The sequence below is a fragment of the Coffea eugenioides genome, chromosome 1 (assembly GCF_003713205.1).
Source record: "Coffea eugenioides isolate CCC68of chromosome 1, Ceug_1.0, whole genome shotgun sequence".
NCBI classification, from domain to species: Eukaryota; Viridiplantae; Streptophyta; class Magnoliopsida; order Gentianales; family Rubiaceae; genus Coffea; species Coffea eugenioides.
In genome coordinates this window covers 46,976,470-47,003,121 of record NC_040035.1, presented here as the reverse complement: position 1 = coordinate 47,003,121, position 26,652 = coordinate 46,976,470, and the positions used below count along the sequence as shown (strand labels likewise).

Sequence of the window (26,652 nt, the reverse complement as noted above, 5' to 3'; positions counted from 1 at the left end):
TATTTAAACCCCTGGGAAGCTACTTCAACTGTCAAAAGCCTCGAGCAAAGGTTTCTAAATTATCCCAAGAATTTTCATGATAGTTAATGATTGATATGAAAATGAACTTGATCCTGTTCACAGTGTCAACTCAATTGTTCACAGTTTCCTTAAAAAAAAAAAAAAATCAATCATTCACGATATGAAAATTTAATAATAAAGTAAATACACGTGAACAAAAGTCGGGGTTACCATTCAACCGCTTTCCCATATTATTCTTTGAAATATTGCTTTCACTATGAGTTTTTACTTATATTATCCCTATAATAAATTATGAAGCGTAAAAATGAGATTACACAGGATGACAAAAAATGTTAACATTACACCATGCCTCGAGTTATTATTAAATTAAAGTGTTTGGATATCAAAATTATTCCAAATAATATTTCGCTTGTATCACAAACACATTTCCCAACCTACCTTTTTATATTTTCAATCACCTTTTTATCTCACATACATCATATCACAAAAAGTGCTACAGTAATTATTCCAAATAATATTTCAAATAATACACTATCCAAACAAAATTATATAGAAATTATTCCCCTTTCTTAGATAGACAGCTACAAAGAAAATAGTGCAAATTCGTAAAAATGGTAAAGCGTCTAGAATGGTAAGATTGGAAAAGTTTGTATAGCTTGGTGTTGTGAGTAGTGGGATGAATAATGTAATAGTTTGATTATATTTAAGTTTGTGTAGATAATTGTGCATATTAATTTTTCTTTTCAAGTACGTTATTGGGACCATTTTACTCTTCTAATACACGCACAAAAAATGAAATATAAAAAATGTACCACACAGTGATATTAAAACAAAAAATTCTCTAAAAAACTTATGCGTTTTTAAATTATTATGAATAAAAATGTAATCAACACGTGATAATTTCATTTCGCTTCCTAATTCTAATAATATTTTAATGTTTGCTTTATTTTTCTTTAGAGTTTAATTCAAACAAAAAATGGATACAATCTGCCCTCATCTATTATTCTTTCCTTCCGTTTCACTCACCAGAGCCCTCCCTATTTTATCTTTTTTCAAGCACTCGCTCTATTTTACCTCTACTCTACTTAACCAGTTAACCGTGTGTTAATACTAGTATGAATTCAAGTCGGACTACGTCGTATTGGGGAAGTTGTTGGAATAAGACAGCTCGCTGACAATTTTCGCTTCGTACTACATAAAAATCTCACTCCGGCCTAACCCCCAGCACCGTCTCTCCCCGGAGAAGAACTTCCGGCGTCGAATTTATGCAGCTGTTGCGAGCACGACGAATCGATCTGTAGATTAAAAAAGACAAATGAAGAGATAGAGGAAGAAGATTAAAATAAAAACAGGTGCAAAAAATGGGGTCGGACGACGTGCCTTTGGACGACAAGGCGAAGAGAATGAGAGATCTGTTATCGAGTTTCTACTCTCCAGATCCTTCTTCGGCTTCGATGCCTGTCAACAACACTTCCTCAAGGTTTGCCACGCTGGACACCATTAATACCCCTTCCTTCGACGCCGATCAGTACATGAATCTTCTGGTATGCCTCAATCTTACTTCTCTTTCCATTTTCAATTCCCCTCGGATCACTGATTATTTGAGATTTTGATTTTGCTCGCTTTTGCGATAAGATAAAACTCTCTCCTGTTTATGATGCATGGTAAGCAGTACAGCTGAAAATTTTTGATACGCTATATGATTGCTAACGATATAGACAATCAGAGAGCTGTAAAGTTTTGATATAATTGCTATGTTCAAGGCAAACATCTGAATCAAATGACATTGAGATGGAAGCGAAAAACTTAAAAAAGAAAGTAACCACCAAAATGATTATAAAATGCTAGCCAGCACTGAAATTATTTCAAACTATGTTCTAATCCTTTGGAGGACAGTGCAGCTCCTCATCATAGTTGACTGTCTGAGAGTGGGTGGATGAGAGTTTTATACCATTGGTGCTCCGTCAAGTGAATTAACCTATGTGTGTGTCCTTCACTGGCGCTGAAAATTTACCTGTCTTCATTTCAATATTAGCGGTTTACATCTGCTGAAACTGGGCCTTGTAAAGTTGAACTGGTTCTTCAGTGGTTAAGGTCACTTGGCGTTGAACTCTTGAACTTTTTTGTTTGGCTTACTACATTTGTCATTCTGATGTTTGCTACCTTGGGTTCGCTGGAAGGTTGCATTGAGATGCCAAGAAGGAATGTTTGTTCTATCTTGCAGAAGAGTTGCTAAATGCTTTGGTATTAATTTTGTGTATAGCAATGTGCTGGCTAGTTATATTTTGGTTCTGGTTTGCCCTTTTCATATTAGCTTTTGGCATTATCTGATGTTTGCAGGAAAGCGTTTTAAAGGTAGACATCTTAGTAATGTAGCTTTTAAATAAATGGATTGCAGCAACAAATAATTCTCAAAGCTATTCCTCTGGTATTTTATATGATCACTTGACTTAGTAGTTTTCTCATATTGACTGTAGATTCAAAAGTCAAATTTGGAGGGCTTGCTTCAGAAGCATGTTGAAATGGCTGCTGAGATAAAAAATCTCGACACTGACTTGCAAATGTTAGTGTATGAAAATTACAACAAGTTTATTAGTGCAACAGATACAATTAAAAGGTAGAAACCTCTGGTCAATGATTTTTAGATGAGTTTGATGAACTCCTGTAGTTTCATGTTCCCAATTCAAAATCGAAATTTTGGTTGTTGATTCCTGTTATGTGTTTTAGCAGAGATAGTTTCTTTGTGCCATTGTTCAAGAACTTATGGGTGTCTATTAATTTGCAGAATGAATAACAATATTGTTGGTATGGAGGCCAACATGGAACAGCTTCTTGACAAGGTGCTGCATGTGCTATATTTCCTTTATTGGGCCTACTCAGCTTATGAAACATGAGAAGAAATAACTAATTAGAGCTTTTACAGATAATTTCTGTGCAATCTAGAAGTGATGGGGTCAATACTTCTCTCTTTGAAAAGAGAGAGCATATTGAAAAATTGCACCGCACTCGTAATCTTCTCCGAAAAGTTCAGGTATCAAAATATTTTTGGAAAATTTCAATTTCTGCACCTCTAGTGTTCCCTAATCAGACTCGTGTGACTTTTTAGTATTTTACTTTGGTATCATGCACTACTTGATTTTAAGGTCTGGTTTTAATGCAAGACCTGACAAATGGTTGAGAAGATGTGTAAATCATTCCTCATCTAGTCAATTTTTTTTTTTGGAGCAGTGATTGTTTTTCCCATGCATTACATAAGTCCACATTTTGACCATTATGAATCCAATTCATTTTCTTTGGAAAGTACAGTTCATTTATGACCTACCGACTAGACTTGGGAAATGTATCAGATCAGAAGCTTATGCTGATGCAGTGAGGTTCTACATAGGAGCCATGCCGATATTCAAGGTAATTGCTTTTTAAGAACCTTAGTTAATCATATGCTAGTTTGTGGACTCATGATTGTGAAGGAATGCCAGTTCAAGATCTCTACTTGACGAGTCTCACACTCTCTCCTTGCCTTTGTATTTCAAGGCCTACGGGGATTCATCATTCCAGGACTGTAAGCGAGCATCAGAAGAAGCAGTGGGCATTATTACCAAAAACCTGCAGGTACATTATCTTTTTTTGGTTAAATAAGGTGGTCAAACCTGTACATGTCTGAGAAGTCTGAAGAGTGAGTTAATTGAAATCTCTGTTTTCAATGCTAATACATGATGTAGCCAAAAAACTTATGAAATGTTTATTGGTTGATGTGTGGCAAGATATATCATAGGCATGATTTGCTTTAGATTACATTCCAAGTTGATTAGATGCTGATTGAAATTGATGACTGGCTTGTTGTAGCTGCATTTGGGATTTGATTTTTTAGCACATTAGTTGAAGTTCAATGGAGCAATTGCACTACATTTTATAATACTGAGGGAGGCTGAGTTTTACACACATGAATTTTGATGTTTTATTTTCTCTCCATATTTATGAATTGTGGGCATCTTTTCATTTTAGGTTCTCAAAAGTGATAAAAATTGTAATCTGTAACTCCTTTTGTTCTGCTATCTGGTGAGTCAAAGGATGGTGTTATCAAGATTTCAGCTGATATGAATAACCATTAGTAGTTAGGACTGTAGTCTATACAATTAGGCACTTATATCCATGGATGAACCTTAGAGTTATGCAGATGGTTTGATCTCCTTCCCTTGGTAAGTTTGTGAGTTGCTATAGAAGTAATGCATCATTAGGTTTTAGATTTTTTTGGTGAACTCCTGCCTGTAAGCGGGGCATCTGAATAAACAATTACAGTGGAATGATATACTTACTTACTATTACTTTCAGGGAAAAGTATTCTCAGATTCTGAATCTATACAAGCAAGGGCTGAGGCTGTGATGCTTCTTAAGCAGTTGAATTTTCCGGTTCGTATATGATTGTCATATCCATCGTTGCCACAAGAGCTTTTTAACATTAACTTTGTCACCTTTAGTTTTATTAATCATTTCACAGTTTGGAACCATATATGATGTCTCGTTTAATGTCTTTGCTGCACAAGACTTTGTATACTACTTGATTCAGTGTGCGTGGTCCTGCTGTCATCTCCCTTCCCCAACCCCCGCCAACTACCCTTCTCACCCCCCCTCCTCCCTCATTTCCACCCTCCCTCTTCCTTCCTCCTCTTCCCCCTCCCTCTCCCCACCTGGCTCCCTTGCTTCTTGTGACCAGATATGGGGAGGGGAAGGAGCGGGGGATGCAGGGTGGGGGGAGGAGAGAAGGGTGAAGAAGGGGAGGGAATAGGAAGGAGGAAGGGGGGGTTGGAAGATGATGGAGGAGGGTGGGAGAGGGTGGCAGTGGGTGGGAGGTGGTGGTGGAGAAAGAAAGGTGGTGATTTTTTTAAAAATTTTTGGGTGTTTTTGTTAGGCGTGTCTAGGATGTTTTTGGGGTGTGTTTCTGTAGACTTGTATTTGACAAACTAGTTTTGGCGAACAAACTCTTACCCATACAGAGCCTAAGTTTCTATACAAACTCTTCATATGGTTCCCACGATATTACACCTGATGCTATTAAATAATGGTCATTGAAAGCCTTCTCTTGCCATCTCTTGTACTCATCAGTTCTTGAATAAACTGTGGTATTCTGCACCCAAAAGCAACTTTACAATTACCCAAGCTAATTGTGAATTTTGTTAATTAACAAATGAGGAGAAAGTTTTGGCAGTTGTCACTTGCGTATGTCGGTTGTGTATTTCTACACGATCTTTGATAGTTTGTCTTTTTTTGACAGGTGGAGAATTTGAAAGTGAAACTGTTTGAGAAATTAGAACAGTTTCTTGTTGACCTTCATCTTGAATCTAAGGAAATTGCCCATGTTTCAGCTACACTTGATGGACCTAATAATCATGGAAATGTTACTGATCCAGCTTCTTCTGCTGCCCATGAGGTCAGTAGCAATCAAAATCCAAGTTGTAGTTTCTCCAATTTGATTGCAAATTGGGTGATGTCAGACAATGCTTGTGTGTATCGGGAAGGAATGCTAACCAATGTAAAATTGTGCTAGAAACCAAGTGATAGATAGTAAGGTTAGTTGTGATCCACTTAAATCTGAAATTAGTAAAATGCTGATTCTTCATCCAACTGAAAGGGACCAATGGAATAGAGGAAGATAGTTTCTTCTGGATAGGACTCTACAAGTAACTTGACCAATTTGTTACTCTGAAATATGTAAAACAATCTCACATTTTTGTGTACCCTTTGTTAACATTCGTAAATTATGTTTGGTAAATCGGAGTTTCTCATATTTCAGTCCTCTATTCATGAATTTGCGGAAGCTATTCGCGCTTATCGAGTTATATTCCCTGATTCAGAGCAGCAACTCGTACGACTTGCACAAGACTTGGTTAATATGTAAGTTTGCCATTTTAGTATTTTTTTTTATTACCTGCTTGTATTTGCTCATTTCTGATCAAATGTTTCTTATCAGATTTTACTTATTCTGACTTTTCTCTAACCACTAGGCACTTTGAGGCTGTCCATCGACATATTAAGAAGCAACTTCAATCTGAAGATCTTTTGGAAATGCTTCGTAAGTTGACTTTTACCTACCTGTGCTTCGTGACTTCTGTAATCCCCGGTAAAATAGAACCGCTTAGGCACCAGAGAAGATTTGGCCTGAAGCAGAGGCTGGCTTTTAACTTTTATCTGGAAAATTTAATCTTTGATTTCTATGCTGAATAAACTCTTCCTGCCTTCTCCTAAGCTTTTTTAGCTGTACTTCATTAGATTGATTAGGAAATTTTTTCTTGAATTAGTTGTTTACTCAGTTTAGTTATTTTCTTCTTTTTTTGTTATGTAATTATTTTGCTTTGTGATTCATTGCATCATTACCTTCTGTTCATTTGCGTAACTGCATTGGAGATAAATTAGGTTCATTTGCATTGGAGATAAATTAGAGTAATTATCCCAACTGGTAGGTGTCTCTATGTCTCTCTCTCTTAAGTCTTAAATATGTCTATTTCTAATATTGAGTGGGACTTTAAAGTCCTTTGTCTCTGTGTTTTCATTTCATTTTTATCAAGAAGAGGAGAAGAAAGAAGAGAAACTTGATGTCTTTGACTTTTTTCTTTCTGGGAACCATTAGCACGTTTCTGCATGATCACAAAATTCTTCGAGCATATGAAGATACCATTTTAAGTTTTAATGACACTATCTTATTTTTGTGAAACTTGTTCATGTTTAATATCTGTGCATATTACCTGTATTTTGTAAATTATGCTATCATAGTGTTATATTGACTCCACTACTTCTCACCCATCTTTTTTGCAGGGGTTATATGGTCTGATGTGCTTTTGATGGATGAAGTGTTACCAGAAGCTGCCATTTCTGATTTTTCTTTGGTGGTACTAATTTATGATTTCTAGCTTTGCAATGAATTGGATTTTATGCCCCCTTTCTAGATTAGCAATTTTTTGTCATCATTAATATACCTTCTATATTTTAGGCTGCTCGAAATGCGGTCAAGGAATATGTTGCTAGTACTTTTAGTCATCTTCTACTTGGCATTACAGGTGAGTTCTAGTGTTTGGGAAGCTGGTGAGGATTTTAATTCTGATTATCTGAGTTTACTATTTGTTGAAATTAGCTGAACTTTGAGAAGGATTCACTATGGGATAAAGAATCAGACCAGTTTAACTTACTAATTAAAATTTTTAATTGTGAGAACTAGTTTTTTAGTCTTTCAGTATTCTGCTTTTGTGTCTAGAGTAAATAGGATGCATTCTACTTTGAGATCTGAATTTTGAGAAGCCATGTCTTGCTGTTTTGAGTTCAGAAAGTATTTAAGGAGTTGGAATATTCAATAATAAACATTCATTTTCTGCTGCTAAAGGAACTTGATAGGTTTCAAGTGTTGGCCCTTCTGGGTAATCCTCAACAGAGTTTGGTTAAGTTAAAGGACATTATTCATTTAAATATGATGAATTAGCAATTCAAGTTTCAAAGGAACAGATTATTTGATGAAAAGTTGATTTACCATCTTCTTAACTGGCAGGTACCATCATGAAAGTCCAGGATAGGCAAAAGGTGGGTGTAGAAGAAGAATACCCTTTGCAGTCTGTGCTTGAAGCAAGCAAAAAAGCTGTAATTCAAGGCTGTATGAATGTCTTGCTGGTAAGAGCTGGTAGCTTGTGGCTTTCGGTAAAGCCAGGACTTCTGAAATTGCATGTCATTTTTCCTTTGAAAGTCTCTCAATAAAATTTTAAAATATGGGGATCAAAAGGAATAGGAGGAGCAAGGATGAGGGGTAATGAACAAGGTTGTCTTCTAGAATGCCTATGCTCTGATTATCTACATTTTCTGCTTGCCCCTACACTGTGTAACAAGGTTGAAGTCTCTTGATGTCACTGCCTACAGAGTGTTGTAGGACATCAATAACAAGGTTGTTTCGAGGATGGCGGGTAATGATCAAGGTTGTTTTCATGAATGCCTGTGCTGCTATACTTCATTGTAAAACTCTGTTTCTCTTTGTTTTCCCCCTTTGTGCTTGTGTGTGTGTGTTGCAGGTAGGGGTGAGGAGTAGGTTTTGTTGTTCCATTTTTTGAGTAAATATACCTTCACCTGCTAGCTTGAACAACCACAAATCCTGCCATCAATTGCCAATTATGAGTACAGAAAAAGCTACAATGTGGATTCTCTCTGTATAAAATACATTTCACTATTTTATGAATGCCATATGCTGGTAATGTGTTCCTACCCAGATTACATTGATTCAAACTCATTAAGTTTAACAAGTTTAGGGATTTATGCATCACGAGGAACAACTTTTGTCATGTGTAGGAAGACAAACTTATTTTGTATTGATGCTTAGTTGATTTGTGTTAAATGAATTGCTTATTGTAATGAATATGCTTGCAATATTGTAAAGCCACATCTTGAAGTCTATTGATGTCCTACACTGTGTAGGCAGTGACCAATTGTTGTTGCTTAACAGGTCCCATAAGTTGGTATTTCCATAATTCTTGACATTTTTCTCTTTTTTGGGTGGCAAAGGAGGCTTCGTTGTTTATTCTGCAATGCATGTTACTGATTCCATTGAACGGAAGATTACCTGTTACGTTCTTCTTGATTAGTTCTCAGTCTTTCCCATGGATTTCATATTTCAGGATTTCCGTCAGCTTCTTGATGAAAAACTTGAACTATCATTGAAGTTGAGAGACTTAACTATTGACTGGGTACAAGAAGGATTTCAAGAATTCTTCAGAAAACTCAATGAGCGATTCCTCTTTCTTTCAGGCAAGAGTAACTCAGGTAGTCAAGATCTAAGTTTGACACAGGGAGTGCAAGGAGAAAAGGTCCTTCCTGGGCTTGTTCTTCTGCTCGCTCAACTATCTCTTTTCATTGAGCAAAGTGCTATCCCAAGAATTACCGAGGTCACTTTCTGTTCTGTGTTTTTATTGTGTTTGTTTCTGCATTCTACTAGAGCATATGTCATGTCCATTAGATTCTGAAGACTTTCTAAAAAATCCTATCTTTAACGGTGTCAGGAAATAGCTTCTTCCTTTTCTTCTGGTGGTGCTCGGGGTTATGAGTATGGCCCTGCTTTCATCCCTGCAGTGATTTGTCGCACCTTCCGGGCAGCTGGGGAGAAGTGCTTGGACCATGTATGGATTTTTGGATCATCTTTTGCACTGCTTGTATCTGATGTTTCACTTTCTTGGTTTTCTAATTTCCCTACCCCTCTATTTCCTTTTGCATATGAGATTATGCTCTAGGGATCTTCCTTAAGGTTCTTTTCTAATTTCTGCTCACAACCATGTTTGACTATTGGACTTGATGGTAGCAAGAATATCATGTCAGCCTGAGCAACATCAGTAATTTCATGATTATTACTGCATAGGTTAATTGAATTTCAATAATTCAAGGAAAATGTCTTAGATTATTATTTAAAAGAAGCTGAATTTTTTGTTCTTGCTCAAAAACTTTCACTTTCTATGTGCAAAATTTTTATGTTTGTGTAGTGAAATTTGGAGGGCTATTAGCCTAGCTCGCTAGATTCGAGACTCAAAATCTATCTCATATTATTATTTCAAAGAAGCCAAATTTCTTGTTCTCATTCAAAACTTCAGTTTCTACATGCAAAATCTCTACTTTTCACATTTGTGTAGTGAATTTTGGAGGACTATTACCCTAGCTCACTAGATTCTGGACACAATCAGATCCTTTGAGGTCATATCTTGCCTAAGAGAATGGAAGATGAAAGTGGAATCCTTGCTTGAAGTAAATATAAATTTCTGAATCTGATGTAAAAAGTAGCCATTGAGTACTTTATTTTTTTCTTTCAGTATGTAAGATTAAGAACTCAAAAGATATCAGTTCTGTTGCGAAAGAGGTTTACAACACCAAACTGGGTTAAGGTTAGTTAATTCTGTAAAATTTTTGCAGTGAATAGTTCAAAATCTATACCCTTCATAAGTTTGGCTGATATTTTGAGCTTCTCCTTTTATGATAGCACAAGGAGCCAAGAGAGGTTCATATGTTTGTTGATCTGCTGCTTCAAGAGGTAATTTCTTTCATTTTCTAACATGATCTTTCTGTTGTAAACTCTGATTCGTATCATATAAATGTTTTCTTAAGCTGTGATCAATTTCTGACCTCTTGCAATGTGCATATTTTTTATGAGGGAGAAATGAGAATATAAGATGTTGGAGCTGTCAGAGTGCGTGTGCGTGTGTGTGTGTGTCGCACAAAAGTTCAAGTCTGAGAAAGTTAACTTTCTTCATCTCATTCTTTCGTTGACATTTTGATAACCAAGGAACTTACTTTCTTCATTAATCTTGCTTTTAGTTCGAAGCCATAAGAGGCGAAGTAAAGCAGATTTTACCTCCAGAACTTAGCCGTAAACATCATCGTACAGACAGTAACGGGAGCACCACTTCTTCTCGCAGCAATCCTTTGAGAGATGACAGAATGAACCGGTCAAATACCCAAAGGGCCAGGAGCCAGCTACTGGAAACCCATCTAGCAAAATTGTTTAAACAAAAAGTGGAGATATTTACGAAAATTGAATTCACACAGGTTTGGTAGGAGTGCTTGTTGCTGGGTAATTTACATTATTCCCAAATAAAGCTGTGATAATATTGATATCATATTGCAGGAATCAGTTGTAACTACAATTTTAAAACTTTGCTTGAAGAGTTTGCAAGAGTTTGTTCGCCTCCAAACATTCAATCGGAGGGGATTTCAGCAAATTCAGTTGGACATTGAATTTCTCAGAACTACTCTTAAGGATACTTCTGAAGACGAGGCTGCTACTGATTTCCTACTTGATGAGGTAAGAAAGTGCTTTTAAGTCATGGTAGTGTATGGCTGCTTTTCGAATGAGATAGAATTTTGCAACAGAAATCACCGGGTTGGCCTTTGCTTTGATTTACAGGTGGTGGTTGCTGCTGCAGAACGTTGTCTTGATCCTGTTCCTTTGGATCAGCCCATCTTAGACAAACTTATACAAGTGAAGGTGGCAAAGACTTCAGAACAGAATCTGAATCCATAGCAAAGTGTACCCGGTGATATGATGAATGGTCGTGTTATTTGTGTAATTTCCCTTCCCTCGAGGCCTGTGATCGCTGATATGAATCCAACTGAGAGGCCAAAATATATATTTTGATGTATAAAGAAAATTGCTCCTCAAAGGCTGCTGATCTGGTTTAGAGGCTGATTATACCAGGCCATCCATATCTGTCCTCTCAAGGTTCATTGAGATTTTCTCGTTCGAATCAGGTTGCACGAGAGCACTATTGCTCCGTCTCATGGCCTGACAATGGAACGCATTTTGTACTGGTATTTTTTTTTCTAACTTTCAGTACGCTGTCGCTGGGAAGTGCAAAATGAATGTTTCTGTTGTAAAACATATGGGTTGGTTGTGAAATGATGGTCCGGCTACTACGTTGTTCTGGAAGTTGCGATTCAGATCAGAATACGTCATTGCTCTTTTGATGGCTCCGAAATCAGTTTCTTTTTCCCCGCCCCTCCTCCCATTTTGGTTTTACTAGTATTCAGTAGCATCCAGGGTGCGTGCCTAATGCTCGCTATGAAATTGTCAGGCCCCAACGACTAAGGGATGTCGTTTGGTGAGGAGTGCTGTGCGTTTGGTGATTGTATTGCATAACGTCTTAAACGACGTAGTTAGATTAATTCAGTTAGTTAGAATTAGTTGCAATAGACAACAGAATTGTATAAGATCCCATTCATTTGCTGTTATGGGATCATCAGGAGCTTAATACCAGAATCACTTTCTCTCTCTTCTCGGTTAATCTCTCTTGCCTTCTCTCTCTTTTCACTCAATTCTCTCTTCTCCCCAAATTCTTTTCCCAAATCTGCTACTGACCGAACTTGGCTCAGGAGCTCTTGCCTGACAATTGGTATCAAAGCAGCCGATCCTTGGCTGCTGGAGGCACCACCCATGGCTGAAAACACCAGGTATCGTTCTCTGGAGGAACAGCTCAAGAAACAAGAAACTCGACTTCAGGAGGTAATGGAGACCATGGCCGCAGCTCAGACCTCCTGCCAGAATAGCTTGCAGCAGAAACTTCAGGAGGAGCTTGGGCAGAACAACGCGAAGGTAGAGGCGATGGTAGGCAACCTGGACCAGAGGTTCAGTAAGATGGAAATGAAACTCAATGCGCTACTGAAGGTGATGATGAAAGAAAAAAGTATGCCGGAGACAGAGGCAGGCTCATCGGAACCACTCCTACCGACTCCTCCACCGCATTTTAAGCTCATGACGTCCACAGAGGTGCATGGAGCTCAACCGGAGGTTACAGCTAAGATTTTTACTCCCAGCTTGCCAAGACTTGAAATGCCTATGTTCGCATCTGGTAATCCTAGAGAATGGTTGAGGAAATGCCATAAATACTTTTTGAATTATCACATACCTGAAAATCAAAGGGTAGATATGGTAGAAATATTTTTAGAAGGGAGAGCTGAGAATTGGTTCCAGGGAGTTAGACTGGAAAAAACTAGGTTGAATTGGTCTGAATTTTGCGAGCTGTTGTATGAAAGGTTTGCAGGGAAGTGGTCACGTGATGTGGTTGAGGAATTCAACAAATTACAACAAAAAGGGACAGTAAAAGAGTATGAGGAGAAGTTTGAGGAATTGAAAACGCTCATGTTGATCAGGAATCCTAGGCTGGATGAAGGTTATTTTATATCCAGTTTCATTAGTGGTTTAAAGGATGAGATTAAACCAATGGTCAAAATGTTCAAACCACAGACTCTATCCAAAGCGTTTGAGGTTGCTGAATTGCAGGAATGCTCACTGGAAACCATGTCCAAGCAACCTAAGACCTCAGGAAGGACTGCGGTTGAACCTAAGTATGGGATGTTTAGAAATCACAGTAATAGCCAAAACAATTCCAGCTCCTATAAACTTCCTGCTATTGATCCTACTAATAGGAAGGTTGACACTAGATCCAGAGAAGTGAGTAGGATTTTGGCTGAGGAAATGCAGTATAGGCGTAAGCATGGCCTATGTTATAGATGTGGGGATAAATTTGGAGTTGGTCACCAGTGTAAGTCTGGGGGATTGAACTGTGTAGGTATAGAGGAAGAGGATGAAGCTGAATTCAAAGATGCGGAAGGAGAACAAGATGAGCTGACTGGGAGGGTAGGAGAATTGGCTGAAGTGTCACTGAATGCTCTAGCAGCAGCAATACAGAGGAAATCCATTTTGCTACTAGGCAACTTAGGTGGAATACCTGTCAAGATCCTGGTGGACACTGGTAGTTCTGACAGCTTCATACACTATCAATTGGTTAAGTCTCTTCAACTCCTTTATCAAACAGTCAGACCTTTTACTGTAACTTTGGCAGATGGCACTGACATCACTAGTGGCACAATTTGTCCAGGTGTTAGATGGTTAATACAGGACTATCAGTTCCAATTCGATCTGAAGATAATGGAGTTAGGGAACTGCGATATCATCTTATGAGTTGACTGGATGTGTCAATTCAGTCCCATCACTTTTGATTTCCATGCACTCAGTATTGCTCTTAGTAGCAGGGGTGACTTATTACATCTCCAAGGCTTCATTAACCAACTTGTGATGAAACTAGTAAGAGGTAAAGATCTTAGAACATTTATACAAGAAAAGCAAAGGAGCTGTGCCTCTCTACAAGTGGACCCCCAGGGCAATCAAGAGGAGGATATTCCAAAACAAGTGGCCTCAGTCTTGCAACAGTACTCTCAGGTGTTTGAAACCCCTCAAGAACTGCCTCCTGAGAGGGAATTAGATCATCAGATTACCTTGAAGCCAGGAGCAGAGCCATTTAAACTTAAACCTTACAGGTACCCCCACGCACATAAATCTGAGATTGAAAAACAGGTGGTTGAAATGCTTACAAATGGGATTGTTAAGCACAGTTGTAGTCCTTTTGCTTCTCCTGTGCTGTTGGTTAAGAAAAAAGACAATACGTGGAGGCTATGTGTGGATTATAGGAAGCTAAATGAACTTACTGTCAAGGACAGGTTCCCTATCCCAAACATTGATGAGCTGTTGAATGAACTACATGGGATTAAGTATATGTCTAAACTAGACCTCAGAGCTCGATATCATCAGCTGAGAGTCAAGACAGCAGACATACCTAAGACTGCTTTCCAGACACACCATGGCCATTTTGAATTTTTGGTGATGCCATTTGGCCTCACTAATGCACCAGCCACTTTCCAATCTTTGATGAACAGAATATTTCAACCTTATATGAGGAAGTTCATATTGATTTTCTTTGATGACATTCTGGTTTATAGTCCTACACTGGAAGCACACGCACAACATTTGAAGATTGTGTTGAGCATCTTAGCTGACAACCAGCTGTATTGCAAAAAGTCTAAATGTTCTTTTGCTCAAACTTCAGTGGAGTATCTGTGACACATTATTTCTCAGAAAAGAGTGAGTATGGACATGAGCAAGGTGGAATGTATCCAATCATGGCCTACTCCTGGCACAGTTAAGGACTTGCGAGGATTCTTGGGGTTAATTGGATACTATAGAAGGTTTATTAAGGGATATGGGATCATCTGTAAACCATTAACTCAGTTGCTGAAAAAGGAAGGCTTTGTATGGAGTCACAATGCTCAGTTAGCATTTGAAGATCTCAAAAGGGCCATGACTACTGCACCAGTTCTCAAAATGCCAAATTTTGAGCTTCCTTTTGTGATAGAAACTGATGCTTGTGGTGTGGGCATTGGGGCAGTGTTAATGCAGCAGGGCCACCCCATAGCTTTCATTAGCAAAGCCCTCTCTCCTCAGAACTTAGGAATAAGTATCTGTTGGAGCAAAGACTTACCCATCATTTACAGCACAAGTGGCTTACCAAGTTACTTGGCCTGGACTATGAGATTCAGTATAAAAAGGGGACTGAAAATGGGGTAGCTGACGCCCTGTCTAGAAGGAGGTTGGATGGAGGAAACGAGGAGCCAGACAAAGGAAAACACCTCTGTGTGCTCTCAGCTGTGCAACCAGTTTGGGTGAAGGAGCTAGTGGGGAGTTATGATGGTGACATTGTAGCTTTGGATATCATGTCTCAATTGTTGTTAGACCCTAATGCTTGTTCAGGGTACCAGCTGGAGAAAGGATTGCTCAAATTCAAGGGAAAACTATATGTGGGAGCAGCTAATGGAATCAGGCACAGCTTGATCAAGGCTCTACACGATTCAGCTGTTGGGGGTCACTCTGGTCAAAGAGCCTGTCTACAAAGGATACAATCTATATTCTACTGGCCAGGCATAAAAAGGGATGTTGTACAGTTTGTTCAGGCTTGTGATACTTGTCAGAGGAATAAGCATGAAAATGTCCCTTATCCAGGACTACTGCAACCACTTCCAGTTCCTCAACAGGCATGGACACACCTGACTATGGATTTTATCGAGCAGCTGCCTCTATCTAATGGGTATGATACCATTCTGGTAGTGGTGGATCGTTTCACTAAGTACAGTCACTTCATGAAGTTATCCCACCCTTATTCTGCACACCAGGTAGCTCAGTCGTTCCTTGACCAGGTGTATAAGTTGCATGGTCTACCTGAGTCCATTACCTCTGACAGGGACAAAGTCTTCATTAGCAAATTCTGGCAGGAGTTGTTTCGTGCCTTGGGGGTTGGATTGCAGTATAGTTCATCATATCGCCCTCAAACTGATGGTCAGAGTGAAAGGGTTAATCAGTGTCTTGAAAGCTACTTGAGGTGTATGTGTAGTGAATATCCATCCCACTGGAGTACTTGGTTGTCTGCAGCTGAGCTGTGGTATAATACTAATTTTCACACAAGTCTGCAGCTGACCCCTTTTGAAGTTTTATATGGATATAAACCATTGCATCTGCCTTTAGGACCCTTCCATGATAGTGTTGTACCGGCAGCTGTTGGTATGGTACAGGAGAGACTTCAGGTTCTAGCAAACATCAAAGATAATCTGGCCAAGACTCAGAATCGAATGAAACACTTTGCTGATCAAAATAGGACAGAGAGGTCCTTCCAAGTAGGTGAATGGGTCTTCCTGAAACTGCAGCCTTATAGACAGCAGACAGTGGCCATCAGGAAGAGTTTAAAATTGTCTCCTAAGTACTATGGACCCTTCCAGATTATTGAGAAGATTGGTGCAGCAGCTTACAAGCTACAGCTTCCGGAGAAGGCCAGAATACACCCAATTTTCCACATTTCTCTGTTGAAGAAGAAGGTTGGGGTAGGCCAGGGCACTGAACCTACCCTGCCTGAGTTTGATGCTTCTGACCAGTGTATTTTACAGCCGGAGAGGGTAGTAAGGAGGAGGGTTGTTCTACGAAACTCTCAACTCATCATTCAATATTTGGTCAAATGGAATCATTTGCCAGAAACTGAGGCATCTTGGGAGGACAAAACGTTCATTGACAAGCAGTTTCCTGATTTTTCAGCTTGAGGACAAGCTCATTCCTTATTAGGAAGGGAATGTCAGGTCCCAACGTCTAAGGGATGTCGTTTGGTGTGGAGTGCTGTGCGTTTGGTGATTGTATTGCATAACGTCTTAAATGACGTAGTTAGATTAATTCAGTTAGTTAGAGTTAGTTGCAACAGACAACAGAATTGTATAAGATCCCATTCATTTGCTGTTATGGGATCATCAAAAGCTTAATACCAGAATCACTTTCTCTCTCTTCTCGGTTAATCTCTCTTGCCTTCTCTCTCTTTTCACTCAATTCTCTCTTCTCCCCAAATTCTTTTCCCAAATCTGCTACTGACCGAACCTGGCTCAGGAGCTCTTGCCTGACAGAAATTTATTAATGATGGCAGTCTAGCTATCCTAAGACTCATAGATTATCCCATTTATAATAACCACTATCATATACTATCTGGATTTGATGATTATGATTTGGCACAATTAATTATACGAAATTTTATTCCATTAATGGTCTGTTTGTTTGGGTGGAAAATATTTTCCAGATTTTCCAGTGTTTGGTAACCAAATAATTGGAGAAAATAATTTCTGACAGAAAATAAGTTACATCCATGGGAGGAAAATAACTTCCTTAGCCTTTATTGTGAAGTTATTTTCCTCAGCCTTTTTTTCACAGCCTCGCAAGGATTTTCGACATCAACAAACAAATCCAAGGGACAATACCTTTCATTCCCGGCATCTCATCTGGTAAACTACTCCGGCATCTCTCTCTCTCTCTCTCTCTCATTTTTTTTTCCCTTTCATTCCCGAAGAACCCCCATTCCCGCTTCTTCCGGCGTCAGTCCTCAGTGGCGATCACCCCTTCCGGCGACACTATCTCGGCGGCTACCACTACATATTCTATATACTCATGAGTCATCTTCATTCGGCAGGTTTTTTTAACTCTCAGTTTCTCGTCTTCACGCATAAACAGCTTCACTGTGTTTGTATATACAATTGCACACAAATTTCGTCTGTTTCCTTTCAAAGTTGGATTTGAATGAATTTTTGTGGGTTGCTTTTGTTTTAGTTTGTTCTTACCTGATTAGAGTTACATTTGATTTGATTGATGCTAATGAATTAATTTGGCTGCTGAATTTTGGGGGTTTTATGATTCTAGAAATATGATTATTAATTTCACTGACTTTTTATCTATTGGGAACTTGAACTTGCAATTCTGACTATCTTTAAAGATTTGGGGTGGAGAGTTGCTTGACTTAGGCATTTAGTTTGTTCATTTGGAGCAGAGTTTGTTCTTTAGGATATGGACTATTGAGGAAGTTGTAATTGAATATGTTTGTTACGGTTGTTGACGGATTATCATTTGTCCTCCTAAGCTTCTTGTGGATTTCAATTGTTGGCATTTGCCGGTGTTCTAGTGTTGTATACTAGTTTGTTTAGAGCAATGTCCTTTAATGATTTTTACGAAGCTGCGGAATGGACATGGGAGCTTGGACTGTTTCATTAAGCTTACATTCTTGTTTTTGTTGTAATCAGTGGTTATTGTTTGTAGTATGATCAGATGAACAAGATGTTGATTGTGACTATTTAAAGACACTAAGCAATTTTCTCTTGGTGGAAGCTGACCCTTGGAGAGTGCTTTGTTTTTTCTGTCTGGAACCATAGTTGTCAAAAGAAGACATACTTGTTAGAATCAATGTTGCAGACCTAACTGCATAATGTTGGCAATAGCGGTGTTGGTGTTGCTGCAAGTTGTGTATTGATGTAAATTCCTAGGATAAAGGTTTCAGTTATGATTATTTTCTGATTCAAAAGGTGTGGGTATTGGTAATGGTTATACCGAGGTATTCTCCTTGGCTTGTTACTTAAGTTTATCATCTGCTTACGTCAAAGACAAATTATTCTTTCTTCAATTTTGTGTCTTAAATGATTGCATGTTTTGTGGTATTCTGCTTGGCTTGTTGCTTAAGTTGGTCCTTAAAGAAGATGATAATTAGTTTTCATTACCAGATACCAAATATCAAGTTGGTTGATGATCTGGCTGCACATTTTGTGGCAAAATTATTTATGGATTCTAATTTATACAGCATAAATAAAGGTTGATTTGGAGAGAAAATTGCACAGCTTCCTAAGTTTTGGGTTTTGGAGAAGACGGTGCAGCACTTGAGGCTGGTTGAACAATTTGTTGCAGATCGTTTCTGTGGCTGACAGTAAGATGTGCTTGCGATTGAACTTGTGCATACTAGATTCCCCATCAAGCTGGAGTAAAGAGAGAATATTTAGCAGTTTGGTTAGGAAAGAGAATTGGCTAATGTTGTTACTCATATCCAATGTATCATTGAATGCGTTCTTCCTCAGAATCCTGTTAAAAGTTAATGCTAGCAAAATAAGTTCTTTCACTTCTCCAGGTAGCATCCAAATGCTTTCTTTCTTCGAGATTGCTTATTTTTAAACATACACTATTTGGATCTGAGGTAAACTAAAAAGTTGCTGGGGTACTTGTCCCTGGAGTGGAGCATTTTTCAAAGCCCTGATCACCATTCCAGAAATTTTAATAAGAAAAATGAAGGAGTTTTTAGTATTGATTCCATAGTGATTAATACTCACAAAGTGGTTAGTGACTTTAAGGTTGAGAACCATGCTGGAACTTGTGACGGTCGAAAAGAGTTGTTGCTCAGGTTCCTACGAAGAGAATCAATGTTGGTGACCATGTTCATCCCTGAGATTCACATATAGAGATCTCAAAGGAAATTTAAGTTTTAGATCCTTACACATAATTTAGGAAGTTGTGTAATAGGAATAAATATTTTATAGAAATGATAATATGATTATAATGGATAGAAACTAAAATTAACTTGTAATGAAATGAATGTTTTGAGAGTAGAAAAATATTTGCAACATATCAACAAACATATTAGAAAATATTTTCATTGACAAACCAAACACCGGAAAATTATGAAAAAAGGAATTTGGAAAATATTTTCACTTAATAACCAAACACTGGAAAATTATGGGGAAGGAAGTGATTTTTCAGGAATATGACTTCAATGGAAAATATTTTCCTAACCAAAGGAAAATATTTTTAGTCCAACCAAATGGACCCTAAGATTTTTAAAATTTTTTAGCAGATTTTTCCCACCATTTCACCGGTTTTTTCTCAGAAAAAATCCAAAGAAACTAATATCTTGTTGAGTAACAAATATCCAAGTTGCAATGAGCAATTCTAATTGATTATTACGTAAAGGACTGTGGTGGCACAAAAATGAATTGAGGGACTCATATTGCAAAACCCATCATCCGTGTCTTAACCCCACATGTCACTTGACTGGGGACAATTGGTCTTAGAGACTAAGGTGACATTAAAGAAAAATTAGAAAGAATATTGCGAAGGTTGGTGTTCATGTCACAGCTGAGAAATTGTATTAAAATGGCAAGTTTACTCCTTTCAACATGGGCCAAATATTTGAGTTGTGAAGGGTATATTTATCATTAAAAAATTGTGGTGACGCTTCGTTTGAATTAGTTATTTTTAAATTTTTTTATTGTAACAGAGTTTTTATATTATATTTTAGAATATTTTTAGAATATATTTTAAAATATTTAAGAGCAATAAAATTTTTAAAATATTTTTTAAACATTAGAAAATTGAGATTACTTTTTAAAATTGTTTATAATATTTAAAAAACTAATTTTTGAAAAACTCAATTATCCAAATGGGTGGATGACAGAAAATTACTTCAATACGAGGAGTGATATAGAAAAATCTAATGCTATCGTCGTCGTACTATACTTTTCCCGCCAAATCTCTCTAGGACGGCCATCTGTTTTGCCGCCAATTCTTTAGTCCTCTTTCAACCCATATCCTTTTTCCCTGCCCCCAGGTCCCTAGCTCCTCTTACTGGAATCCTCGATTTACTGTCAAGCTCCAGAAGATGGCGGCGATGGACAATCTCGACTTCGACCGAGATAAAGGTGAGATCTCTCTTCCCACCCCCCCCATCCCCGGCGCAGGGGAAGGGGTATGCGCATTGGAAACTGCTGCATCGCGGGTGCCCGAAATTTATCGTCTGTTTTGCTTAATCTTCAGATCTGGCAAAAGATTTTCTTTCTCACTTTGCGGATCCAGATGGAGAAGCCAAATACATGAATATGCTTGTGAGATTATTCTCCTCAGTTTTGTTCTTAATTTTCACCGGATCCCCTTATGCGCGTGTCTATACATATTTACATATATGATTATGTTTGTTTTTGCATTTCTCTCTTTCTTGGTAAATTTATGGATCTCTACATACGTGTCTTTTGAATTTCAGCAAGATGTTGCGAATCATAAAATGAAGGCCGTTCACATCGAGCTTGAAGATTTAGTGAATGTAATCTCGTTTGAAACTCTAATGTCCTATTCATTGCCTGTCATTTAAACTTGATCCTGTAAATTCGTTGTCGGTGATGAAGTTGTTTAAATATCAGTACAAGGACTTGGATGAAGACTTCCTTAGGCGGGTCACGGAAAATACCCGGCGTTACATACAAATTTTTGCCAACACAATTGATGAGCTCATGCCTGAGGCCACCGAGCCCTTCCCTGACGATGATCAAGATATCCTAATGACCCAGAGGTCCGAGGAAGGAACTGAGAATGCCGATGGTTCCGATCCCCAGCAGAAGATGCCTCCTGAAATCAAACGTTATTTGTAAGCTTCTACATAGCTTATTGTTATCCGGTAGCACAACTTATGCTTCAGTTCATTTTCCTGTAAACAAAACTAAAAATCAAAATATTGGCAAACCACTAAGCGTCTTTATTTGTTAGAATGGCACGTTCTTCTTAATTTTATTTCTTTCGGGTAATTTTCATGGCTACTTTAAATTGTCAAATATTCAAAAGAAAAATAATCTTTATCCTGAAGCGAGCATCTTGCTAAAGTCTGAATCTATACGGAAACAGTGAAGTTTACATCAGAGCATCTCCAAAAGGAAGGCCTTTCACAATCAGGGAGGTGAAGGCTTCGTACATTGGCCAGCTCGTGAGGATATCGGGGATTGTTACGCGTTGCTCTGATGTGAAGCCACTGATTCAAGTAGCTGTTTATACTTGTGAAGAATGTGGATTTGAAATTTACCAGGTTTGCATGCTTTCAATCTCTACTGGTATTTACTAGACCATAATGTTGAAATATTTTCCTTCTCTTTTGAAATGTACTTTGGTTTGTGCATTTGCTATTGCATGTTATGCTAAGTTTGCATCTTTGGTGTAACCATCTTTGTTCTCTCCATTATTGCCTCGCAATTGCAGAAATACTATTCTCTTGATTCTCTAGCAACCTGACACGAAACTGATTCCTGTTTACTTTTTTCTTCTTCTCACGAGTCTCTGAGTGGTTGTTTATGTGATCTCAGGAGGTTACTTCTAGAGTTTTTATGCCTCTGTTTGAGTGCCCATCCCAACGCTGCAAGATAAATAAAACTAAAGGCAACCTTATCCACCAGCTCAGGGCATCAAAGTTTTTGAAGTTTCAGGAGGTTTGTCAAGACTGAGTCTTATCTCTCGAGGATAGTTTTTCCGTGAGCTACATATTACATGGTTTCATACTGTACTTTCAGGCAAAAATCCAGGAATTGGCAGAACATGTCCCCAAAGGTCATATTCCTCGAACAATGACAGTCCATTTCAGGGGAGAACTCACAAGGAAGGTAAGCAATGAATGAATTCCTAGAAATTTCTCCTTATGAAGGACTCTTCCTGAACCTGTAGTTCTGCTGATACCAAGCTTGTTACTGTATTTGTGAAATCATGAATGTGCATCTTGGACAACTTCCAGTACTTCTGTAAATTGAAATCATGGAGTTGTAATATCCCGCGAAGTAGTTTTCTAACCAATTTGGTTGCTTAAAATATATGCCCAAACGAGTGTGCAGATTGTTATTTATAGAACGGAGCCGAATCTGTCTTATTCAGCTGATTGCTGTGTTTTTGGGAAACCCTAAAGTATTTTCAGTGCTTTTCCTGAGAGGACCTGCTTGGCCCGTTAACAAGTGCTGCCTGAGTTAAGGGACTGTTAATCAAAACTGCAAAAGGAGTCAATATTTAACTTATCCTGATTCGTTTTCATTGGATAGCTTCTGCAGTTTTTATACAATATTTTATTAGTCTGACATTGATCTCCTTCCGACCTTGTAGGTATCTCCTGGAGATGTGGTTGAGTTATCAGGGATCTTCCTTCCCATTCCTTACACTGGATTCAGAGCCATGCGGGCTGGTTTAATTGCAGATACGTATTTGGAAGCCATGTCTGTTACCCATTTCAAGAAAAAATATGAGGAGTAAGGCTTGTCTAATCTTAATGAATCAAATGTTTCAACCAGGGACACAAATATTTGTGCAAAACATGGTTCCTTATAATCTTCTCGTTTCTAAATGCAGATATGAACTCAGAGGAGATGAGGAAGAACAGATATTGCGCTTAGCTGAGGATGGTGATATTTACAATAAGTTGGCACGCTCTTTAGCTCCGGAAATTTTTGGACATGAAGATATTAAGAAAGCTCTTCTTCTTCTTCTAGTTGGTGCTCCTCATCGGAAATTAAAGGACGGTATGAAGGTAATGCATGGCCCACAGATTACTTTCATTGCTCCTGTTTCAGGAAAAATAATCCTACTTTTGTCAAGAACTCTCTACTAGGAAAATGATGCTGGGTATTGCTTAATGACTGCTGCAATGAATTCTGGATAACAGTAAATAGAATGATGGTACCTTAATCTTGTGTGCACAGATAATTTCTCAGATTACCTTTTTGCTTTCTGAGGAGAATCTTGAATTTTCTGCTCGCTTAAGGATCTAAAATTGAGTTTTCTTTCGTAAAATGCAGATTAGAGGAGACGTACATCTTTGTTTGATGGGTGATCCAGGTGTTGCAAAAAGTCAGCTTCTTAAGCACATAATTAATGTTGCACCAAGAGGTGTATACACCACTGGCAGAGGAAGCAGTGGAGTTGGTCTAACTGCAGCCGTTCAGAAGGACCCAGTGACATATGAAATGGTTCTCGAAGGTGGAGCATTGGTAAGAATATGGTTTGCTTTCATATGATTCTGTTTTTTATTTTCAAGGGGCAATCCAAAGAATTACGTGTAGAAGATCTGGTAAAGTAAAGTAAACCAATTGAAGATGGGAAATCAGATATGCATGAGCATTGGGTTGTCAAGCTTTGTGGGGTCATAGCCTGATGTTGTTGTCTCAGTTAATTTCTCAGAGTTTATTTTCTCATTACAAGCCGTCAAGGCTCTTATCTTATATTACTTTGTGTCAGGTTTTAGCTGACATGGGTATATGCGCTATTGATGAATTTGACAAGATGGACGAATCTGATCGAACAGCGATACATGAAGTAATGGAGCAGCAGACTGTGAGTATTGCAAAGGCTGGGATTACTACATCTTTGAATGCGAGGACCGCTGTCCTTGCTGCTGCTAATCCAGCATGGTAAACACTTGATACATCTTATATGAGTTGTTTCCTTTTCTTTTTATTTTCTATGCTTTTTCTGTTACACTTTCACATGATATCCTCCACAGTGACGCATGCGTCAGAAATAGAAAAGTTTATTATCATTTGGAATTTTTTTCCTTAGGGGAAGATATGACTTGCGAAGAACACCAGCCGAAAACATCAATCTCCCTCCAGCGCTGTTATCAAGATTTGACCTTCTATGGTTGATCTTAGATAGAGCGGATATGGATGCTGATCTTGAAATGGCTAGGCATGTTGTATATGTCCACCAGAACAAAGAGTCTCCTGCTCTTGGATTTACTCCACTTGAACCATCTGTCCTGCGGTAACATTAAACCTTGTACTTTTGGTTTAAAACTGGACATTTTGGGATGGGATTTCCTAGTTTAGCCTGGTCATAATGTACTGAATGAAAAATATGAGAGACCATTTTTCTAACTTCAACATGATTTGCTATGGATTTTTAATAATTGTTACCAGGGCCTATATATCGGCGGCAAGAAAACTGTCTCCTTCTGTCCCAAGGGAGTTGGAGGAGTATATAGCTACTGCATATTCCAGTATAAGGCAAGAGGAGGCAAAATCAAATACACCCCATTCGTATACCACTGTTAGAACCCTGCTCAGCATTCTCAGAATATCAGCTGTAAGTGGAGTGGCTAGATACTTTTTTATTTTTATTTTTGTTGGGGTTCTGAGGTGGCAAATTGTAGATGGCATGCTATATATTCCATTCTAATAACTGTCTGATTGACATGTAAACTCTCTCTCTCTTTCTGTTTATTGTTTGTTTATTTATTTATGTTTTAGGCACTGGCTAGACTTCGGTTCTCCGACACTGTTGCCCAGAGTGATGTGGACGAGGCCCTAAGATTAATGCAAATGTCAAAGTTCTCTTTGTATTCAGATGATCGCCGAAGATCAGGCTTGGATGCAATCTCAGATATATATTCAATCTTACGTGATGAAGCTGCAAGGGCAAACAGGATGGATATAAGCTATGCCCATGCCCTTAACTGGATTTCTCGAAAGGTTAGCATGCGAAAGCTTAATACTTTTAAATTTAGCGAGGATTTCCCTGGAAACCAAGCGAAACTGGGAAAGCATAACTAACACTTAATGATTTGTTGTGTTTCTTCGACCTTTTTTTTACCATGACAGTTTAGTACCCTGTGCCCTGATGTGAGCTGTCTTTGTTGTTATAATATACCAGGGATACAGTGAAGGCCAATTGAAAGAATGTTTGGAAGAATATGCAGCCTTGAACGTGTGGCAGATCCACCCGAACACGTTTGATATCCGATTCATAGATGCCTGATCCTGATCCTGCTTCAGGAATTTGCATTACTGACTGTAGGTGCAAGTCTAGTCGAAATTGATAACGTTCGGGAGTGGGGACTAATGGGTCAGCGTGTTAATATTGTGTGTGTTGTCATGATTGGAAGTCTAAACCTGTACCCACTCCTTTTTTTCTCTGAATGTAGCGAGTAAAGCTTTTAGCTGAGACTCCCAGCTTCTGCTACTGTTGAGATGAGATTATTATTTCATTATACGGAGTAGTTGGGATGGGATGTGGAGGCCATTCGCCGGTGACTGAGTGAGTGCATTCTGTCTTCTTTTTTTTTTTTGGAAGGGGAGTGCATTCTGTCTTACGACCACGGACTGCCACAGCTCGAACTCATTCTCCTGTTTTACCAAATTCTGCATGACTTGACTTGCTGCTTTATTATTGTCATTTTTTTTCTTAAAAAAATGTTCATAAGAAAGCTAATCCATCATGTTTTGTTGTTGTTTCCTACGACTTTTTTTTTTCTTTTATTCTTGCCTGGATATGTAGTACTAGTAATTATACAACACAATAATACCCATTGCGGATGACGTTTGCACCATAAATATCGCTCCAACCAACTTAACGCATTATTTAGTTGCTGTCACTGTCAAGAAGGATGTTTAAAATCGAACAAGTCTGAACTAACTCTGTATTAGTATGATTTATGAGCATGCGATGAACAGGCGTATTTGTCTTTCGGCCTCATTTTACTGGAAGTACTACTACTACTGTAACTGTTTCATCATTCATGGCGGCCAACAATCCACTAGTAAAAACGTTGATCCAAAATTATTACTACTACTATCTCTTCTAGTACTGAGGGCACATTATAAAATAAATCAATTTTATATAAATTTTGTTTGTTACATATTATAAAAAATTTTACATGAAATTTTCATCAAAAGAACTTACTTTTGGTTTACATGATGATTATAGTAATTTGGTAGATAAAATAATTAGGGTGTTTTTTATATTAGTGAAATGTGTGATTAGCATAAAAAGTAATTTTTATAAGAGTAAAATTAAAAATTCAAAGATGACAAAAATATTTACACCAAATGCCATTCCTGAGGTATTATATATATTGTATAGATATAGGTTAGTGTATTTAGATCACCCTTAATTTGTTATATGAATTCGTATACTAATAATTATTATTTTATTTTACATTTATATTTTTTTTCTAATCAGCGTTACTTTTCAAAAGTATGAACGCCTGAAATCTATTGAGCACTCGTTGAAGAGACTGTTATTATTATTAAGAAAATATTACTGACACTCTATTTTTTGTTATTTGTACATAAAATGATATAATTAAAATGAAAACTGTTATATAATTAAAATAATAATGGGAGTGCAAAAGCAGCAAAACTGCAAATGAGAAAAGATGGAAGTGC

The 26,652-nt window shown here is 38.0% G+C and overlaps 3 protein-coding genes across 3 annotated transcripts; all 3 read left to right on the top strand.

The window, feature by feature from the left end:
* The first annotated feature begins 1,219 nt into the window (after nt 1–1,219).
* On the top strand, nt 1,220–11,504 carry LOC113761696 (vacuolar protein sorting-associated protein 51 homolog). The gene is made up of 20 exons (XM_027304799.1): nt 1,220–1,565; nt 2,499–2,638; nt 2,807–2,861; nt 2,945–3,052; nt 3,328–3,426; nt 3,553–3,630; nt 4,351–4,428; nt 5,291–5,446; nt 5,810–5,910; nt 6,021–6,088; nt 6,829–6,902; nt 7,004–7,070; nt 7,553–7,671; nt 8,664–8,930; nt 9,045–9,161; nt 9,843–9,914; nt 10,010–10,060; nt 10,345–10,575; nt 10,655–10,831; nt 10,934–11,504. Exons 1-20 carry the CDS (start codon nt 1,383–1,385, stop codon nt 11,048–11,050), a joined length of 2,358 nt encoding a protein of 785 aa, XP_027160600.1. The 5' UTR covers nt 1,220–1,382; the 3' UTR covers nt 11,051–11,504.
* A 455-nt stretch (nt 11,505–11,959) lies between these two features.
* Nucleotides 11,960–14,422, top strand: LOC113773823. The gene is made up of 2 exons (XM_027318430.1): nt 11,960–13,413; nt 13,510–14,422. The coding sequence occupies exons 1-2, from the start codon at nt 11,960–11,962 to the stop codon at nt 14,420–14,422; spliced, it is 2,367 nt and encodes a 788-aa protein (XP_027174231.1).
* Nucleotides 14,423–20,295: 5,873 nt separating this feature from the next.
* Nucleotides 20,296–25,518, top strand: LOC113776436 (DNA replication licensing factor MCM7). The gene is made up of 15 exons (XM_027321597.1): nt 20,296–20,391; nt 20,507–20,574; nt 20,730–20,789; nt 20,887–21,110; nt 21,365–21,542; nt 21,817–21,939; nt 22,021–22,110; nt 22,598–22,740; nt 22,841–23,018; nt 23,287–23,478; nt 23,726–23,898; nt 24,047–24,250; nt 24,406–24,571; nt 24,736–24,957; nt 25,139–25,518. The coding sequence occupies exons 1-15, from the start codon at nt 20,352–20,354 to the stop codon at nt 25,241–25,243; spliced, it is 2,166 nt and encodes a 721-aa protein (XP_027177398.1). The 5' UTR covers nt 20,296–20,351; the 3' UTR covers nt 25,244–25,518.
* The last annotated feature ends 1,134 nt before the right edge of the window (nt 25,519–26,652 follow it).

Coding starts and splice junctions, on each gene's coding strand:
- LOC113776436 (XM_027321597.1), top strand. CDS start 20,352: ATGGCGGCGATGGACAATCTCGACTTCGACCGAGATAAAG. Junction 23,019..23,286: donor AATTAAAGGACGGTATGAAG/GTAATGCATGGC, acceptor CGTAAAATGCAG/ATTAGAGGAGACGTACATCT. Junction 24,958..25,138: donor TTAACTGGATTTCTCGAAAG/GTTAGCATGCGA, acceptor ATAATATACCAG/GGATACAGTGAAGGCCAATT.
- LOC113761696 (XM_027304799.1), top strand. CDS start 1,383: ATGGGGTCGGACGACGTGCCTTTGGACGACAAGGCGAAGAGAATGAGA. Junction 7,071..7,552: donor TCTTCTACTTGGCATTACAG/GTGAGTTCTAGT, acceptor CTTAACTGGCAG/GTACCATCATGAAAGTCCAG. Junction 9,162..9,842: donor GGGAGAAGTGCTTGGACCAT/GTATGGATTTTT, acceptor TTTTTCTTTCAG/TATGTAAGATTAAGAACTCA.
- LOC113773823 (XM_027318430.1), top strand. CDS start 11,960: ATGGCTGAAAACACCAGGTATCGTTCTCTGGAGGAACAGCTCAAGAAA. Junction 13,414..13,509: donor ATTTGTCCAGGTGTTAGATG/GTTAATACAGGA, acceptor GTGTCAATTCAG/TCCCATCACTTTTGATTTCC.